At 37.0% G+C, this 15,333-nt stretch overlaps 1 protein-coding gene across 1 annotated transcript in view; it reads right to left on the reverse strand.

Annotated features, from left to right (window-relative positions):
* Positions 1–15,333, reverse strand: part of PKHD1 (polycystic kidney and hepatic disease 1 (autosomal recessive)) — a 722,421-nt gene that overhangs the window by 178,635 nt on the left and 528,453 nt on the right. Inside the window, 2 exon segments of the mRNA XM_006835767.1 lie at positions 12,709–12,866; positions 15,040–15,208. Of these exon segments, the coding sequence (XP_006835830.1) occupies positions 12,709–12,866; positions 15,040–15,208 (327 nt within the window).

The following is a 15,333-nucleotide window of genomic DNA, read 5'->3' on the forward strand; positions in this document are numbered from 1 at the left end:
CATACATTGACAGAGAACTTCCAGAGGTTCAAGCTGGATTCAGAAGAGGCCGTGGAATGAGAGATATCATTGCTGATGTCTGATGGATCTTGGCTGAAAATTCTATCATGGACTCTCTCAAATCATTTATATCACCAAGGCCCTATATTCTAACTACTAGGAGTCCACCACTCGTCTGTCAGTTTGTTGTTCTGTGGTAGCTTGCATGTTGCTGTGGTTCTGGAAGCTATGCCACCAGTATTTTAAATACCAGCAAGATTATCCACAGTAGACAGGTTCCAACTGAGCTTCTAGACAAAGACAGACTAGGAAGTAAGACAGACGGACTACTTCCAAAAATTTAGTCACTGAAAACCTTATGAATGGCAATGAAACACTGTCAGCACCAGATTATTGACTACGGAAACATTATGAAGAGCACCAGAATACTGCCAGATATAGTGCTGGAAGATGACCTCTCAGGTTGGAAGTCACTCAAAATGTGACTGGGAAAGAGATGCCTCCATAAAATAGAGTTGACCATGATAACTCGACTGGAGTAAAGCCCTCAGGACATTCATTTGCTGATGGGGTACAAATCAAAATGAAAAGAAACAGCTGTAAAAATTCATTAATAATTGGAATATGGAATGTCTGAAGTATGAATCTAAGAAAATTGGAAATTGTCAAAAATGAAGTGGAACATATAAACATTGATATCCTAGGAATTAGTGAGCTGAAATGGACTGGTACTGGCCATTTTGACTGACCATCACATGGTTTAATATGCTGGGAATGACAAATTGAAGAGGAGTGGCATCACATTCATCATCAAAAAGAACTATCAAGAGCAGCTATGAGGTACAACACTGTCTATGTCTATGATAGGAAAATATCCATATACCTACAAAGAAGACCACTTAATACCACTACTACTCAAATTTATGCACCAACCACTAAAGCCAATGATGATGAAATTGAAGAATTTACTTACTTCTTCAGTCTGAAATTGGTCAAACATGCCATCAATATGTATTGATAATTACTGGTGATTGGAATGCAAAAGGTAGAAGCAAAGAGTAAGGGTCAGTAGTTGGAAAATATGGCCTTGGTGATAGAAATGATGCTGGTGATCACGTGACAGAATTTTGTAAGACCAATCACTTCTTTATTGCAAATACCTTTTTTTGTCAAACAACATAAAAGACGACTATACACATGGACCTCAACAGATGGAATACACAGATCAAACTGACTACCTCTGTGGAAAGAGTCAGTGGAAAAGTTCCATATCATCAGCCAAAACAAAGCCAGGGGCAGATTGTGGAACAGACCATAAGTTGCTCATATGTGATCAATTACATTCCTTCCTCCCAGAGACTAGTTCTCCTCTCCCAATGTGCTAGGTCACAATTCCATATGGATACTAATTGTCTTTTACCTACCATGATATCCCTTCTTTGTTATACCAACAAAACACAATACCTTACTTTTAGTGGACACTCAATAAAAATGAAAAATTACCACATCAGTTCATTGAGGAAAGCATGGGAAGGACTATGGAACAATTAAAGCATAAAACAACATGATGGCAGGTGCTGTTGAGTCAACTTCAACTCATAGTGATGCTATGTGATCGATTACAATTGCCCAGTAAGAATTCCTAGGCTCTAAACTTTACAACAATCTTTATGGAAAATTATAGAATGATGCAGAAAGTATTAAAAGAAGATGGAAGGAATACACAGAGTCACTGTACCAAAAAGAAATTCTTGATGTTCAACTATTTCAAGAGGTAGCATATGATCAAAAACCAATGATATTGAAGGAAGAAGTCCAAGTTGCATTGAATGAATTGACAATGAACAAGGCACTGAAAATTGATGGAATACACATCAAAATCTTCCAACAGACTGATGTAGCACTGGAGCAACAAACTTGTCTCTGCCAAGAAATTTGAAAGTCAACTACCTGGCTAACTGACTTGAAGAGATCCATATTTGTGCCTGTTCCAAAGACAGATGACCCAACGGGATACAGAAATCATCGGACAATATCATTAATATTGCATACAAGCAAATTTTTGCTAAAGGTAATTCAAAAACAGCTGCCCCCATACATTAACAGAGAATTTCCAGAGGTTCGAGCCAGAATCAGAAGAGGACATAGAAGGAGGGATATCATTGTTGACATCAGATGAAGCTTTGCTGAAAGCAGAGAATACCAGAGAGATGTTTATCTGTACCTTATTGACTATGCAAAGGCTTTGAATTGTGTCAGTCATGAAATGTTCTGGACAATATTGCAGAGAATGAGTATTCCAGAACACTTAATTGTGTTATGAGAAAGCTGTACATAGACCAAGAGGCAGTTGTAAGAATAGAAAGAGGGAACATGGAATGGTGTAAAATCAGGAAAGGTGTGCACCAGTTTTACTATACTTATTCAATCTGTATGCTGAACAAATAAGTAAGAATCTGGATTATATGTAAAAAATGAGACATCAGGATTGGAGGAAGACTTTTTAACAACCTACAATATACAGAAGACACAAACTTGCTTGATGAAAATGAAGAGGACTTAAAATACTTTACTGATGAAGATCAAAGATCATAGCCTTCAGTATGGGTTGCACCTCAATGTAAAGAAAACAAAAATCTTCACTAATAGATTTTACATAAAAACAACGTCTATATGCATGGAGAAAAGATTTAAATTACCAAAGACTTCATTTTGCTCAATAAAGCAGCCACCAGCATTCATGAAGGCAACAGTCAAGAAATCAAATGATGTATTATTACATTAAGCAAATCTACTGCACAAAACTTCTTTAAAGTGTTGACAAGCAAAGATATCAGTTTGAGGACTAAGTTGTTCCTGACCTAAGCCATAGCATTTTTAATAACCTCATATGCATATGTTAGTTGAACACTATATAAGGAAGATCGCAGAAGAATTGATGCATTTGAGTTATGATCTTGGAGGAGAATATTAAAATAATATATTATCTCAAGAAGACAAAACTTGGTATTATAATGAAATATGCAAAGACGTGGAGTTAGAAAACCAAACAGGAAGAAAATTCTCAACATTTCTCAAGTTGAAAGAACTAAAGAAAAAATCCAAGCTGTGACTTGAAACACTGAAGGATTCTATGTGCAAAATATTAAATGATGCTGAAAGTGTCAAAAGAAGATAGAAGGAATACACATCACTCTACTAAAGAGAAATAGTCGATGTTCGATCATTTCCAAAGAGCAAATGATCAAGAGCCAATGATAGTGAAGGAAGAAGTGCACTTAAAGCACCGGCAAAGAACCAGGCTTTGCGAATCAATGCAATAAGAATGGAAATCTTTCAACAAACTGATGTAGTATTGGAGACCTCACTCATCTATGCCAAGAAATTTAGAAGACAGCTACCTGGTTGACTAACTGGAAGAGATTCATTATTTGTGCTCATTCCAAAGAGAGGTGAATGAAACCCAATGGAATGTGGAAATCATTGGACAATATCATTAATATCACATCACGTGCAAGTAAATTCTCACCACTGGACCAATAAACAACATCATGATAAATGGATAAATGATTGAAATTGTAAAGATTTCATTTTGTTTGAGTCCACTATCAAAACTCATGGAAGCAGCAGTCAAGAGATCAAACAATGTACTGTATTAGGCAAATCTGCTATACAAGACCTCTTCAAAGTGTTCCAGAGCAGGGAAGTCAGTTTGAGGTCTCTGGTGACCCATGTTATGGCATTTTCAATAGTCTCATATGCATATGAACAGTGGACAAGGAATAAGGAAGACTGTATAAGATTTGATATATTTGACTTGTGTTGTTGGAGAAGAATATTATTTCTACACATTCAGGCTGTAGGACCATGACAAATTAGTTAACTTATCTACACCTGAATTTGTTCAAATGTTGAACTGGGATGACAATCTTTACATTTATAAGGTTGTTATATAAATAAATAAGAATGTTAGTCATATGAATCACTTAGTATACTGTCTGACCCAAAGAGTGTACTAGGTGAATGGTAAATATTCTCATTGCTAGCTTGGGTGGGTAACTGCTGAAATAATCTTGGTTTGTACTATCTCAGATTGTTTTCAGCTGTGAAGGCAGGTTTGCGTGTGAGAACGTCAGATACATATAAAAGACTTCTGGTGTGGCACTTTAGGATCAGCACTGGACTGTGAATCACTAGGTCAACAGTTCAAAGCCACCAACTGCTCCTCAGAAACCTACACAGGGTCACTATGGGTCAGAACAGACTCTATGGCATTTAACAACAACACAGTCGAAGAAGGGAGAGAATAAAGGAAGAAAACCTGAAAGGAAGGTAATAAGACCAATATATTATGTTGTTGTTGTGTGCTACAGAGTTGATTACAATTCATAGCAACCCTACAGAACAGAGGAGAACTGTCTATTGGATTTCCTAAACTATAATGTTTATGGGAGCAGATCACCAGGTATTTTCTCTCATGGAGCCCTTGTTTGTTTTGAATCACAGTTAGCATCCTAACACTAAGCATTGTAATACCAAGGTATAGTATTTTAATTATTTGTATGATTTAAGGCAGGTTACTTAACGTCTGGAGTCCTGGTGTGACACTGTGGGTTAATGTGCTAGACTGCAAAGTCAGTTTGAACTGCAAGGTTGGTGGTTCAAGTTCACCATTCAATCCCTGGAAACCCTCTACAGGGTCATTATGGGTCAGAACTGACTCCACAGGACTTAACAGCAACAATTTAAAGTCTGGAGTCCTGGTGTGGTACTGTGGGTTAATGTGTTGGACTGCAAAGTCAGTTTGAACTACAAGGTCATTGGTTCAAGCTCACCAGCTTCTCCTCGGAAACCCTTTACAGGGTCGCTATGGGTTGGAACCAACTCGACAGCACTTAACAACAACAACTTAAAGTCTAGGGGTTCTGGTAGCATAATAATTATAAATTGGACTGCCAACCACAAGGTCAGCAGTTCAACACAACCAGCTAGGGAGAAAGATGAGGCTTTCTGCTCCTGTAAAGATTTACAGCCTTAGAAATTCATGAAGGTCACTATAAGTTGGAACTGACTCCACAACACATAACCACCACCACTACCACACCCCTTAAAGTCTATCTCAGTTTCTACATGTGTAAAATGACGAGGACAGGACTACCTATATCACAGCATAGATCCTGTTGATGGGGTTCAACAAGATAATTCATGTAAAGATCACAGTATGAGTCAAGAAATGGTGGAGAGCATGTTAGTTCCTGTGTCTATTAGTAAAACTGAAGAATAATATTGTCACTAATAAACTCTAGTTTGAGGAAAGGAAAATGAAATTGTTCCCTTGGATCACTCACTTTTTAATACCTTCCTTAAAAAATCACATATGAAAATCATTCTGAGTCCCAGTGTGGACTCTTTCAAAATGCAATCAAGCATTGTTATGGCATCCACTGCCCTGAAGCCCAGGCAAGGCATAGTGGAGGGAAAGAATAAGGTGGAGGAAAGGTGCTCTTTGGGTTTTACAAAGTATCACTGGAAGCTTTAACTATCTTTTGCTTGGGATAAAAATTGCTTGCAGCCACATATCCCAAAGATTCTAATATTTTCTGAGACTCCACTGTGCCTTTATATTTTAATACCCTGACATCTGGAATCCTAAAAGTCTAATGTTTAACCATAAATATCTGCTGAGATTAAAGAGCTATATACCAAGTTTCAATCTTTGGGGCCTATAATTGCTTGGGAAAAGAGAATGGTATTTTCCCCTCTAGCTAGAAGAAAAAGACCTCTGCAAGCACAGATATTGGCAGACAAATTTTCTAACAACCATTTCCTCTCTCTATTCTGTCCTCTCATTTTCTCCCTCCCTCTTCACTCTCCCATTTTATAATACCATCTTGCTGTCATTCCCAGGACAAATGGGGAGAAAGAGAAAACCTAGAAATCTTAAAGACATGAAACATTTCAAGAACTAGTAACAAAGAGTTGAGAAAAGGCTAGCCCCTTTGTGTCTGTGAAGCAGTATACCTTGGACTCCACATTCTTTGAGCTTTCCTATCACTCAGTTAGAAACCACTTCATCACTTAATGGGCTGACAGTCAAAGGCCAGCTTTATTTTCTTTTTTTTATCAACCTAATCTTTTGTTTTTTATTTGAGGGAAGTCATTTTTAAGGTCTTCACAATAATTTTTAACTTTCTTACTCAAGAAGTCTTAAAGAAGTAGCACAGTTTGAAAAATGTCTCTTACCTTCTTGTGATAAATAATGAAGGAAACATTACCTTCCCTGAAGGTAAATTTGGTCAGAAGTCCTGATCAGACCATAATATTTTACTGGGAAAAATGTCAAAGAAAGTGTGGGAAAAAGCTTATCATGAGTTTAGCTTTGTAATTTGATGAGTCAATGTGGAATTTAAAAAATAAACTTAGTTTTGTATTAAAATAATTTTTATTCAGGGTGTGGCATAAAGTGACATTTTGAGGTCTTTCAAATGACTTCAATACTAGGGTAAAGAATCTTTTAAATAAAAAAGTTTTAATCTGTTCTAATTATTCAAATACTTAATTTAGATCACACATATATCTAGTATCTTTTTGGTTAACATTCTGTTCCCTTTCATAAACATACCCAGCATATATATAAGAAAGTATGTTTGTATCTGTTGGTATTTGGCAAAGAAAAGTAATTCTTGGTTATTTGTAAGAAATCTAAACTTTCTACCTTTTAAATGAAAAATATTGCCTGGATACCTTGTTTGTTTCCTTCCAAGTGTACATATAGATCTATGGCAGTGATTCTCAAACCTAGCCCAGCAGAATCACTTGTGGAGATTGTGCATTTGTTAAATGTGAAGATCTGGACTTTATACAAATCTACTGGGTCAAAATTATCCACTTGCCAATGCACTTGTGCTATCCTGGATGACTTTGATGATGTACTAATTTTGGGAGCCACTATCCTAAGCACATCAAATTCACCTCCTCAACTGAAGAAATATGGTAGAAGAAATATAGAATTTTAAAAGCAGGTATTTCTGGCAATTGTCAGAGTCTTATAAGTTCAAGAAGGAGAAGAAAAAAAACAAAACCCTCCTAAGAGCAGAATGGACTCCTGGTGTGGTATTGTGAGATAAAGCCCTAGATCACAAGGTCGATTTGAGCCACAAGGTCAGTGGTTCAAACTCACCAGCCACTCCTTGGGTCAGTATGAGTCAGAACCAACTCCATGGCACTTAACAACAACAAAAGAATGTATTTGTAAAACAAAATAGTATTTAATGTCTTCCTCATAGTAATTTATGAAGTTTCATTATTATCATGAGAACGGTTTGGTCCTCTATCCTTTTCACTCTCCCCTTCCCCAAATGAAAATCCATGTCCCTGATGACTCCGTGGCTATTAGGCTGCTCCATCAAACACTTCACTCCATATCTCCTCTTAGATCCAGCTTCCAAACAGTTTGATTTTCCAGGTCCCCACTCACAGCTAGTTCTTAAAAATGTTACCATCATTCTTCAGCTCCTTGTTAGGTTCCACTGAGTTAATCCGAACTCACAGTGACCCTGTGTAGGGTTTCCAAGACTGTAGAATATTTACAGGAACAGAAAGTTTCATCTTTCTCCCAAGGATTAGCTGCTGGATTGTGGTTAGAAGTCCAGTTTTACTTTTAAGTCATGTTTCACAACCAAGACAGAGAACAAAGAAAGTCAACTAAGAGCTGTTGACCTGTGGTTAGAAGTCCAGTGCTTATCATACAAAGCCACCAGTGCTCCTCCCATAAAGATAACAGCCTAGAAAACTCTATGAGGCAGTTCTACTTTGGCATATTGGATTGATATGACTCAGAATTGATGTGATGGTAAACGACAACAAGCGACAACAGATGGAATAAAGATACAAATATCAGTGCTAATTTCACCACCCAGTATAGTTTTTCTGTAAGATAGAAATAGAATGCTAACTGCCAGGTTGGTGGTTCAAACCTACCAGATGTTCCTCAAAAACCATATACAGGGTTGCTATGAGTTAGAATTGACTCTATAGCTTTTAAAAATAAATAATAATATTAGCTTTCAATTGATCTCTCTTCCACTTTCTTTGTCATAGCAGAAACATTATAAAATGCCACAGAAACTAAAGCTTTGATTTCCTTCAGTCTTCTCCCAGGACCACTGGTGCACTACCCGAGGTGTGACCTGAGACTCCAGGCTGAGAGGTGATGCCCTAATTTAGTCTGGGACAAACAACAAAGTAAGAAGCTAGAATGGAGAGCTCTGATAACTTTCTAGTACTTCCTAGATGGGATATTAATTTCAAGATTTTGTTGTCATACATACAGTAATTTTGGATTTTCAGATGATCAGATATATCCATAATCAAGAAATCATTTCCAGAAGGAAATATGACTGGTTCTTAGAATATTCACTGCTTGAGATTAACTGCCTTGCACTCTACTGCCATGCCTTTTCCAAAGCAAACTTGCAGATAGGTACAAAACAAAATGGCCAACTCACTTTTCCTCTGGCTTCACATCCTGCATTATACGGCTAGCAAAACTCACAGTATTCCTAAGAGCTGATCCACATGGTTGGCCTTGCTCCTGATGGTAGAGCATGTGACTGCATCTTAAGACTTGTGGATAGCTGTCTGTGTGAGTACTTTTTGTGTGTGAACTTAGCTGTGCATATAAAATTTGTTATTTTGAAATTTAAAATAAACTTCAAAGCCCACAGGCACCAAGCTGCTTAGAGAGATTAGTTAATACAACAGACAAGGGTCTGGTTTTGTCAAAGTCAGTAGCATTTGGTGCAAATATGAGCATTGGTTCCAGTGATCTCCATTTTCATCTTCACTGCAATGATTTCCCTGTTTACAGAATATCATAAATTCCTGTCTTGAAGAGGGGAAATACAAAATAGGCGTTAGTACTCTTGAGATCTGAGTTGTGCTTTTCTTACCCATTAGATTGGAACTGGGAAGTAGCATAGGAGAGAATGTTTTAAAAATAAAAAAGGACTTGAATTAGAGGAAGAATATCTCCTCAACTTTGGGAAGTCAGAGGAAAACATTGCAATCCCGCTAATCCCCAGAAGGCACCATTTACTATGCTCTGTTGTCTACGTTGGGAAAAGGCACAGATTGTTTTTTGACACAGTAAACAGCAGATTCCACTGTGGGAATCTTTGCAGTTGGAAACCATAACAACTTAATTTAAAATGTTATAAAGTTTTAATGTATCAGGAGTTTAAGGCAGGCAGTCATATACACATCTTCAGATATACATAACCAGCCATTCACACACACACATACAAATAGTAAAATAGTGTGTAATATTAAAATACCTGCCAGAGTTTTACCTTTGAGTCATGTTTCATAACCAAGACAGAGAACTAAGAAAAGCAAACTATACCAGCATTACAATCAGCAGCAAAATCATACTTGTGCCTTAATAGCATATTACACAACACAATGAGCAACCTTCAGAGAGTTCATCTAAAGAACATTCCTATTATTTAAATACAAAGCAGTTGGCCAACAAGTCAGAGTTTCTATTTGCATTAAAGAAACTGTTGATGCTATAGTCGAATGTTTTGACACACACTTTCACATACTAAGCACTACTTATGGTACAAACCTACAATTCTCTAAAAGAGTTTATTTCCTAGTCATGGAGCAAACTTCACCCATGTGCAGGAAAAACCAAAGGCTGGAGTGGTAAAAATCCCCAGAAGTGCCCTCAGCCCATGATGGATGGGATTTGATATATTAGCTTCTTGACTGCTTGGTTGAGATCATTTTGATGCATATTGCCCCTGGCCTTTCAGAGTTTCCTTCCCATCATACCTGAGCTTCAGCTGCCATCTTGATAATACATCTTTTACTGATTTCTTTCCTGTCCCTTTTCTTATGTCCACACTTCCCTACAGGCATTTCCTGGGATCATCCCTCACACAAACCACTTGTACTCAGAACCTTATAGAGAGATTCACTTCTATGGCAATCCAAAGTAAGTCACAATCTTTAGTCCTTTTACTTTTCAACTAAGATAAAATACAATTTTTATTAAATATTCTGGGGCACATATCACTTGTTACTAGTTCCAAATAAGTATGATGATTCCCAAAAACCATAGTTATGAGATGCCTCCAAATTATTCACGTACTTAATTTGAAGTATAAAGATATTACCTATAACAGTGAGATAAATCTTAAGATCAATAGAAAAACTGAGTATAGAATACAGTTTGAATAGCTTTTGTGGTCATTAATCTGCTTTATTTCTTTTATAATTTCCCAAATATTTTTTCATTAATATATATTTTCCTAACTGCTTTTCTTCTTTGGGCAAAAAAAAAAATGGATTTTCTGGTTTTACTCAAGTCCTAATCAACATATCAAAATTGATATTTACTCAGCATGCATGTTTCAGATATTCATCATTGACTTTTAAAAGCCTATACTATAGTCCTCACAGCTTGTCACCCTGTTGCAAAGATAAGCCTTTAATATATGAAAAAATTTTAAGAGAAATATAAAAAAGTATTCAAGCATAAAATTTTACAATAGTTAGAAGAATTATATGCACAATTATATTCCAAGTGCTATAAAAATAGATTGTAGCAGTTAGTCCTTTAGATGTAAAAAAGGTGGAAACAAGTAAAAAGATACCCGAAAAGAGCTGCAAGACTGAATGCTATTACATCTGTGTCTTTAACCCAATGACTGAAAGACTGTAATTCCTTCTTCATGTCCTTGAATGATTTGGGGTAAAGAACATTAGTATTCTTCCTGGCTATCAATAATTCATTCATTTGATAAACCAACAAACATTTTATAAGCCCATAAAATCAGCAGTAGTGAGCAGGACAAAATTCCTGCCCTCATCCAAGGGAGAAACAATAAATCAACAGTATATCTACTTCAGGTCAGTTGTGGGACCCTGAAGAAAAATAAAGCAGGTACAGTTAGCCTAAAGATGAATGTTTGCAGCATTAGTTTAGATGGAGTGGTAGAAATAACATCTCTAAGGAGTTGTCATTGGAACAGAGGAAGCTGACTCAGGCAAAAAAAAAAAAAAAAAAAAGAGAGAGAGAGAGAGAGAATAAGACATTCTAAGGGAGAGAAAATAACCTGTGCAAAGGCCCTGAGGTACTGGAGGGGCAAGCCTAGCATGTTCAAAGAAAACTAAGAATTAGGTAAGAAAAGCAAGGCCCCATGGTGGTATGATGGTTAAACACTCAGCTATTGGCAGAAAAGTTAGTGGCAGGGGCCCCTTCCCCCAGAAACTCTATTGGAGAAAGATCTGGAGGTCTGCTCTTATAAAGATTATAGTCTAAGAAACTAATGGGGGCAGGCATTCTACTCTGTTACATAAAGTCACTATGAGTCAGAACCAACTTGATGGTACCTGACAAAAACTAACACAAGTAAAGTAAATCAGTCCAGATGAGTAAGTAAAAGGAATGTCACAGGTGATAAAGTGATAGAGGCAGACAGGAACCAGAAACTACAGGATCTGTAAACTGATAGTTTGGATTTTATTGTGAGAAGGATGGGGGGGCTACTAGAAGGTTTAAAAGGTCTCTCTAGCTATTACTAGGAAAATAGATTGTAGTGTATAGAAGCATAATAAAGACCAACTAGAAGGCTTATCCTTGACAGTTGAGAGTTGATGATGGTTGGATTAGAGTGGAAATGATGGAAAAGAATGAAAAATGGGAGAACTTGGATTAGGAAAAAGAAGAATAAAGTAAATGGTGGTGTCAATTATTGAGGTAGGATGATTAGTCAAGAAACAAGTTGATATGGGGCCAGAGATCAATATTCACACTGGAATAAGTTGTATATACAAGTATAAGGCCAATATCTCGGGTTAGAGATACAAACTGAAAGTTATCAGCTTTAGATAGCATTTTAACTTTGAACATTGGGAGCAGGATTTGACAGAGAAAGAAAGAAGTCTGAGGACACTATCCTGGAACATCTCTCTATTCAGACCTTTAAAAGGACAAAGGAGACCAGAAACTGAATCTATGAAGAATCAAGCAGTGTGGTAGAAAGAAAGCACTGGACATTCTTTAGTTTTACTTGCAGCAGGTTCCAAATGAACTGAAATGTGAATTCAGAGTCTCATTGTTTTTGGAAAAGAAGAGAAATAATCTCTTTTGGGGTTATAAAAAGTGATACCCCAAAAGGTTTATTTGTAAAAGTAAGAAGAGGAAGAAATGTTTAGCACAGCTCCTTGGGGATAAGAGGAGGTGGAGAAAAGAAAGACAAACTCCTTGACATTTCTTCTACCACCTTCTCCAGAGGGAAAGCTTTTACCTATTTGGAAGAAAACGGTAGTCTCAGAAGCCAGAGTTGCTGGTCCCACAGCAAACAATGTGAAACACCGAGCATAAGGAATGCTATTCCAGGCCCAGTTGACAAAGCTAGTGACAGGGTTGTTCTTCCTGCTTGTACACAGAGCTGGGCGTGGGAATCTGCACATTTGGCATGGATGCAGGAATTTCATGGAGGGCACAGCAGTGATGCTGTGGTGTATCTTAATCTCTCAACATTCCTATGAGGCAAGTGTATTGGACAGCATATTAGTACAGATTCCAACTCCAAAGCCATTAAACTTCTTTTCAGTATAGCTTGTCCAACTGGGCAAAAATGATCTCACTATTTCCTTCTTGTGAATGCTTCCTTTCCCTACTCAGTTAAAACTTACCAGTGTTGAAAAAAGATCCAGTCCATTCTGCCTCTATTCTTGGAAATACAGAGATTGGTGGAGGAAGGTCCAGGGCACTCCCATCCAGATCCTTGAAGAGATATTTCCTTGGACTTTCGCAATCCAGTTCAGGGCAGACTGCTGTTCCTATGTCTTTCCTGTGAAGATAAGCAAAAAGCAACTCTCTCATCTTATAAAGGTGTTCTGGTGTGGCGCTGTGGGCTAATGCGCTGGACTGCAAGGTTGGTTTGATTGCCAGGTTCCCTGTGTTCAAGTTCACCAAATTATCCTTAGAATCCCTATACAGGGTCACTTTGGGTCAGAACCTACTCAACAGCACTTAACAACAACATCTCATAAAATAGCAAGAAGAAAATGTACAGTGCTATTGCTGGTATTCTGTAAAATGATTTCAGTAGAATTAATAATATGTTACATACATATAAACAAGTCTACATACAATGAATTATTTCCCAGTTTTATAGTCAAGAAGAAACATTTTCTTATTAACCAAATATTCTAACTATCTAGCTACATAATCTTTACATATATTGCTAATTGTCTAGGGTGCAGGACTGAATAAAATACTCCTAATTCTAATATCTAAGGAGCTCAAGTGTCTGTGGGTTAGGTGTTGGGCTGCTAACTTCAAGGTTGGTGGTTCAAACCTACCAACTGCTTTGTGGGAGAAAGATGAAATTGTCTGCTTCTGTAAATAATTACAATCTCAGAAATCCTATATAGGATCACTATGAGTCAGAATCCACTTGATGACTGTGGGTTTGTATCTTTTGATTTAAGCCTATTATGTGCTGTATATAATAGAATTATTTCTTTATGATACTTCAGCACCTTATAGTATTTCAGGATCATTATAAATATCAATTATATTTATACTGGAGTCCTGGTGTGGTGCTGTGGGTTAATGTACTAGACTGCATGGTCATTTTGAACCTCAAGGTCAGCAGTTCAAGCTCACCAGCCACTCCTCAGAAAGCCTATGCAGGATCACTGTGAGTCAGAACTGACTTGATGGCACTTAACAACAATGACATAGACAAAGCTAAGATAGATATTCTCATTCAACAATTATCTATTGAAAACCTACTAACAATAGCCTTGGGATATACAACGATGATAAATATATTGTCTGCAATTTGAGAATTTCGAGTCAAAAACGATATGTAAACATCTAGTAGATAATTACAACACTGAATTATCGAGGATTAATTTTATTCTGCTGGTCTAATATTGTTAGGTACCATTAAAAATAAAGTTGTTAAGTGCTAGCGAGTCAGTTCTGATTTACAGCTACCTTCTCTAGTGTTTCCTAGGAGCAGCTGGTCAGTTTGAACCACCAACCTTGCGGTTCAAACCGGTCATTCAGTCCAGTGCTTTATCCTTCAGCGCCACATATTAGATATTTATTGTATGCCAACCATGGTCACAAACCGTATAAAAATCAGAAGATATTATCACTTAGTTTTATAACTATTTCACCCTATTGATAAGACATGAACAAAAGGAATATTGAACAGTAGAAGAAAAATTAACAAAAAAACATACCAAATCATGTTTAGAAACCTAAAATGGCCCAAGAATGGTCATCAAAAAGAGACTAGTGTTTGGCCAAACACATAAATTTTCTCAATAATGTATTGTGATCATTTCTTTTTTCTAATTAAAGAAGTCTTTCCTAAAACTGAAGGGGAAAAACTTCCTACTCCTAACTGCCTCACTCCCTAGCCTCCCTCCCAGCATAAATAGAAAAACCTGGGCTGTTTTTTCATTTGTTGAAGATAGAACTACAAAATGCACATGGGAGCAAGCACAGCCTCTTGGGGTCATGATGTAGGATTTTCATTCACTATTTCTGTCCTTCTTGTTAGTTACAGAAAGTTGATGAACCCAGAGTCGGGGTAGAGAATTAGACTGCAAAATATGGATATCAAAAGGCATGCATATGTTGTTGTTTTTGTTAAGTACCATGGAGTCGCTTCCGACTCATAGTGACCCTGCACAGAGTTTCTGAGGATGTTAATCTTTACAGGAGCAGAAAGTCTCAACTTTCTCCCACAGAACAGCTGGTAGTTACGAACTGATGATCTTGAGGTTAGCAGTCTGATTCATAAGGACTACACTATCAGAGCTCCTAGGCATGCATATAGAAGATAAAAAGAAGTGAGGCCAATAAATCAATCTAGTCTACCTTACTGTTATTTCCATTAACAACTTTACCCTTTTTCAAAAAAAGAAAAAAATATATGTTTAGGGATTTGAAGAATTGGCAAATGTTTTATAACTAGGGCTTCATCTCCATACTGACAGTACCTATGTTGTAATGGAGAAAAGTAGAACTTGTTTATATCTTTGATGTTTAACATCCTGGTCCTCTCTGCTGTTATTGGGTACATGATTCCAGTGTTCTCTGCATTTGCCAGAATACAGACATCTATGTCATCACTATAGCAACTCTTCACAAAACTAGAAAAGGTCACACCTGAAATTAACAAAAAACACCACCATTAATATTATATCATATGTATCACCAACTACAGATACAGCTTTCACAACTAAAATCTCTGATAATAATTCACATCCAGGAGTTAGCTTAAGCTATCCAAA

The sequence above is a fragment of the Chrysochloris asiatica genome, unplaced genomic scaffold (genome assembly GCF_000296735.1).
Source record: "Chrysochloris asiatica unplaced genomic scaffold, ChrAsi1.0 scaffold00019, whole genome shotgun sequence".
NCBI lineage: Eukaryota > Metazoa > Chordata > Mammalia > Afrosoricida > Chrysochloridae > Chrysochloris > Chrysochloris asiatica.